This window comes from Charadrius vociferus, unplaced genomic scaffold (assembly GCF_000708025.1).
Source record: "Charadrius vociferus isolate BGI_N301 unplaced genomic scaffold, ASM70802v2 scaffold173, whole genome shotgun sequence".
In the NCBI taxonomy this organism is placed as follows: domain Eukaryota; kingdom Metazoa; phylum Chordata; class Aves; order Charadriiformes; family Charadriidae; genus Charadrius; species Charadrius vociferus.
Genome location: NW_009648369.1, coordinates 4,593,934 through 4,599,250, shown reverse-complemented (window position 1 = coordinate 4,599,250; position 5,317 = coordinate 4,593,934). Strand labels below are relative to the sequence as shown.

Below are 5,317 nucleotides of genomic sequence, written 5' to 3'. Positions count from 1 at the left end.
AAAAATAAAAAAAAAAAAAATCCTTTACGCGGTGCGGATGCGAGTGGCGGGTGGGAAGCAAAGCAAAAGACATGCGGTTTCGACCCCTGCGCATTTTCACAGCCTGCGGAGCGGGGTGGACGCGGAGGTGTCATCTGGGCACCCTGCGCTTCCCAAGGGCCTTCCCACGCTGAAGGTGGACTCCGCAGCCCGCCCAGCAAGTGCGTTAAAATCAGTTACGATGCGCTCGAACCGGTGTCTAATAAAAAAAGGGGGGAAAGGGAGAGGTGTCTCCCCTCTCCCCTTACTTTAAAAGACTTACCACCGCAACTTTTTCCCCGTCGTCGATAGGATTCCTTGACCAAATAAAGAAATATTTTCTAAAAAACGAGCGGGGAAGGAGGGAAAGGAACCGCTTTGGACCGAGCGGCTTTTGCGGCGTCAAAGCATCCGCGCTTCGGCCGCGCAGGAGCCGCGGGGGTAGGTCCGATGCTACTCTGGACGTGTCGGCGCGCTAATTTGCGGGAGGCTTTTCTTATCGTGGGGGGCACTGGCTTGTGCCGGGGCGGGGTGGGGGGGGAGATGATTTAGGGTTTGTCTAGGGGACGAGAAAGGAGGGCAAGAGGCGCTTCAAAGGCTCAGGCGGATCCCCTCTCCCCCGTCTCGATCCAAAGCGGTTTCACAGTGGAATAAACATCTCTGATCTAAGACAGCTGCCGGGAATCAAAGGCCGCCCCAATCAGCGCTGAACCGGCCGAAGATGCGACTGAAAAATGCCCGGTACTGACAAGCGAAGGGAAGGGTGTGAGAAGGCGGCTCTCCCAGCAGCGCCTTCAGGCTGTGAAAGCAGCAACAGTTTGCCCATTATTCATCTGATTTGTTTTATAACACTCCTGACACCTAATCTTATCAGCTAATACCCAAGAATTAGTTACCCAAGACGATTTTTTTTTTCCACACTGCCAGCAAAATTATTTGACTCCCTGCAAATTTGTTTACATTTGTCAGCTTCAAAATAAAAAATAAAAAAAAAAAAAAAAAAGGAAGGGGAAAGCTTAAGCATAAAGGAAAGATCCAGGCTTTCCAAGGCTGGTAGAAACAAGCACTGAGGAAATACCGAGCTAATTAAAAAAAAAATAAAAATAAATAAAAATAAAAGCTTCTGGATATTGACAGAAAGGGTTTGCTAGGGAAGAGACCAGAAACCAAATAAACAAATATGTAGTCCGTGCAGACTTGCCTGTAAAATAACCATTTATTTTAATACTTAAAAAACACACACAATCCAGTGATAAATGTCAATAACCAATAATCAGCATAAAGTGCCAAACAGCCATACAACTTTTTTTTTTTTTTAATAAACAAAACTTATTGGAATGTCTCTTAATTCGAATACACTGTTCAGAAAGCCAGCATTTAAAAAAATATGCTCTCAGGTTGAGATTTGTTCTCTGTCATCAGGACGCACGAAGACTTTAAAGTACCACTAAAACCAAGTTGTGCATACTGTCAGTTTGACGTATTGCCATCTTTTCTTTCCTCTGGGTTTTTTAAATAAGTCCACAAGGTACAAACCTCGTCACAGCGCACTAGACCACAAGGCCAAAAAAAAGGTCTCCGTGTCCCATGAACACTGATTTGTCCCACACACCGGGGACCCGCAGGTCTAAGATCTGGATGCATTTGCTAGCGCATGATAGGACTCCTCACTTGAGAGATTTATGTCATTTCCAAACATTAATTTTCTTCTCCTTTTAAGAAAACAAACTAGGAAATGAGATTTGCAAGTTGCCCTTCTCCTTGTCCTAATGGTGCTGTGATGAGAAACCATTATTTCAGTTCTTAATTGTCTTCTGGAACTCTCTGTATTTCCTGAAGTGTAAAAATAAGAAGCTTTATACAGTCAAAAAAAAAAAAAAAAGTATAAAATAAGAGGTTGGGGTTTGGTTTTTTTTTTTTTAAGTAATACTTTTGGAAGCTACGATTTTGGGGTTTTTTATTGGGATTCAGTGGAGGAGGGGTTGTGGGTTCTTGTTTGGTTTTTAAGAGATTCCTGTCCAACACGTGAGCACCACCTTTTGGCATAAAGTTTATCAAAGCCACACAAGTCAGCTAGCACTCTCTGCATCTTTCATGTATATTTTGAATGCAAAAATAATCTTTTCACCCACGACTTAGGAAGTTAGACGACCGCACAGATTTTGCTCTTTTTAAAGTACAAACAAAAACAAAACACAAAGTTCAGTGCTCCCATCCTGAAAGTTTTGTTTCTGCTCTGGTTTTGGTGTAAAGTCTGAAAGGGAGGAAAAGTTCATAGAAGCTGGAGGTTCAGCACTTAAGTTTGGCAGGTTTCAGTTCCTTTACTTGCGTGTGCAGTGTCTTGTGGACAGCTAGCGTTCTGGACTGGCAAAATCCTTTCCCGCATTCTTGACACTTAAAAGGCTTTTCTTTAGAATGGATATATCTAGGGAGAGAAAAACAGTTGAGATGTCAGAAATCACCGGCCTGACCTCAGCAGTGAGCTACCTGACGGATAACATGCTGGAGCTATTTACACCTACTGCTGAGACCGCGAGTGCTGGAGTGCGGCACTCGGGCGATCATCCATACGCGTGTGCAAGAAGAGAGGGGTTGCTGGAGGCTTACAAGGGTGCCTTTCTTAGAGATAAAAAGCTTCTCTCTAACTTCAGGATCATCAGCCTGCATGTCTTCATGAAACTTCTGAATGATCACAAAGGCAGAGGACACAAGACGATGCAAACGGAGGATGAAAATGTCTGTGGAAGCTAAGGAGGAGGCTCTGCAAGTCATTTTTGCAGGGTGAGTGAGTACAGTAACAGGCCTGTCTTCTAAAGGGAGTTATCTGGGCTCCTCCACCAGCAGTCGGCAGAGGAAAACCTAGAGGGAAAACTGCCGGCTGGCCAGGGACATGACTTTTCATACAAGCACCTTCATGAGTCTAGGTGACTAACCAAGAGAGTACAGATACACAAGGAAGAAAGGACAGGAGAAGAAGAATAGTTACCTGTGATCCCTCAGGTGATCCTGTCTTCTGAAGGCCTTGTGGCAAATGTCACACGTGTAGGGCCGTTCATCAGTGTGGGTTCTTTCGTGGATCAAAAGGTTGTAGGACTTGGTGAAGTGCCTGCCACAGAATTTACACACAAACTCCTTCTTGGTTTTGGATGGTAACCTTCCCCGTGTGGGTTTCTTCTCTGGAGAGAGTTTAGTCACCTCAAGCAAAGACCCCAGCCCGGGGGGTGAGCCCTGATTGTCTCCCTGTCCCAGTTTAGAGTGGTCCTCTTGTGTGGCGGCCACTGCTAAGTTGGCAAAGTCGAAGCGGGGTTTGGCTTTGAGGGTCACGTTGGTGGCCTCTTGCTTGGGTTGGATGACATGTGGGAAGAGCTGGAAGGTCGGCAGCTGGAACCGTGCATCCACCAGGCTTGACACACTGGGCACTTTGGAGAAGGAGGAGCGGGGCAGATGCATGGCTGGGTACCCCAAAGTCCACTGGTGCAGGTGTACAGCATGCAGGGCGCTGAAGCCATAGAGGTTGGAGAGGTGGTCAGAGGGCACGGCGGGCAGCCCGTTGAACGCTTGCAGGAAGGAGTAGTTGGTGAGCTGGAGGGAAGGATGGATAGGCACTGGGGCCGGCAGGGTCTTACTTCCCATGGTGGCCGCTCAGGAGGAGGATCTTGGGAACAGGGGAGGAAAAGATCTGGAAGATAAAGATGGAGAGGGGAAGAGGGAGAGGTGGATTTATACAAAGATAAAAGCAGAGGGAATTTCTTACCTCACCCCTCATTAATGCCCTTCTCCAAAGCCACAGGAGGAGGCTGCCTTGGACTTGGAGAGGCCTCACCAGCTCTTGGCTGCGAGTGTATCCCCAGAGGTCTCCAGACTCTCCCCGTCCCCGTCTTTTGCACACAAAAGTTATACCCCATCCACAGGCATTCACCCCCCCCTAACAGCATCCCTGTGCTAGGTAGACCTCTGATGATCCTCTGCACAGGGAGAACGAAGAGATGCTGGTTTGGCCCACAAAGCTCAGGCTTCTCCCATGTAATTTAAAATCCCTTTCTAGGCACCCTCAGCCTTTAGAAAATAGCGCTTATTATATAATATAATACATAATACATTATATAATATAATATAATATATAATAGCCCATTACTTCTGTCCACAAAAACTGCCTTCAGCCCTCACCCTTGAGGTGACATGGGGAGAGGGTGCAGAGAGCTGGCTGCCCCTGGGTCGTTCAGCTCCCTGCCATCTGGCCTCGGCCAAACCTCTGCCTCTGGGGTGCTGGAGGCCGTTGGGTGCTCAGAACTGCATGTCCTCCCTCATTCAAGAAAAGAAAATCCACGGAATTTTTTTAGGGGAGAAAATACCAGCCAACAGCCTTCCCTCCTATGTACTGCAAAAAGAAATGGGAAAATGCTGGGTTCGGGTGACAAATCTGAAGTGCCATTTGCTCTCCCCAGGGGGAAGTGCCTGGCTTTAAGCCCACATCCTAATCTAGGCAATCGCTTAATTAGAACGCTTCAAACGGCAAAAGGGCGAAGGCTGGAGGGACACTTCCCATGGGGACACCCAGCCCACCAGCTGCAGAGCTGCAGGGCTGCAGCCCTTCCCTGGCCTGGGTGCCACCACTTTGCTCTGTGTTTCAGGGTTCCACCAAACCCCCAGCCTCTCCTCTGGGCCAGATCCCTACTCGTTCCACCCCACAAGGCAAAAGAGAAAATGCTACCAGGCAGCAGCAGCGAGGCGCATCTTGCCCTGCCTGTAAATGCAGCCCTGGCTGCTGTCACCCATTTGGCAGGAGATGCCTCCTGAGCACTGGTGGTGGGGACGCAGCTGCCCCCTCTTTGAGGGTATGAGGGAGCACCCACAGCTTTTGGAGGCATCACATCCCTGCAGCGCAGAGAGCCTCCTCCTTACCCCACAACTCAGAGCTTATACTCTTATGAGCTTTTCCCCCAGCCAACTCCGGGATTTGCCATCAGTGGGACTGTTTTCCAGCAGGATCCCAATACAGCACCCGTACGGTCCGCACAGGGTGCTCGTAAGATCTCCAGAGGTCTTCTGCAGGGTTCCCTCAGGGTGCATATAGGGTCCCCATAAGATCCCCTATAGGGTTCCTGCTGTTTTTTTATCCCCGCAACATCCCCACAGTGTCCCAGCAGGATCCTCGCAGCACACAGCCTGGAGGGTCAGTTCATCCCCTTGTGAAGAGTAAAAAGGCCTCTCTTTGGAGAAAAGGAAGCAGCAAAGTGCTGCAGAGCAGTAATTGTCCCTCTGGGCTGGAGGGGTGGAAACTGGTGGCAGAAGAGGTCTA

At 48.6% G+C, this 5,317-nt stretch overlaps 1 protein-coding gene across 1 annotated transcript; it reads right to left on the bottom strand.

The window, feature by feature from the left end:
* Nucleotides 1-2,005: 2,005 nt before the first annotated feature.
* On the bottom strand, nucleotides 2,006-3,651 carry OSR1 (odd-skipped related transciption factor 1). The gene is made up of 2 exons (XM_009885322.1): nucleotides 3,005-3,651; nucleotides 2,006-2,443 (listed from the first exon to the last, which is right to left on the bottom strand). Exons 1-2 carry the CDS (start codon nucleotides 3,649-3,651, stop codon nucleotides 2,308-2,310), a joined length of 783 nt encoding a protein of 260 aa, XP_009883624.1. The 3' UTR covers nucleotides 2,006-2,307.
* Nucleotides 3,652-5,317: the final 1,666 nt, after the last annotated feature.

Coding starts and splice junctions, on each gene's coding strand:
- OSR1 (XM_009885322.1), bottom strand. CDS start 3,651: ATGGGAAGTAAGACCCTGCCGGCCCCAGTGCCTATCCATCCTTCCCTC. Junction 2,444..3,004: donor GATCACCTGAGGGATCACAG/GTAACTATTCTT, acceptor TTCTCTCCCTAG/ATATATCCATTCTAAAGAAA.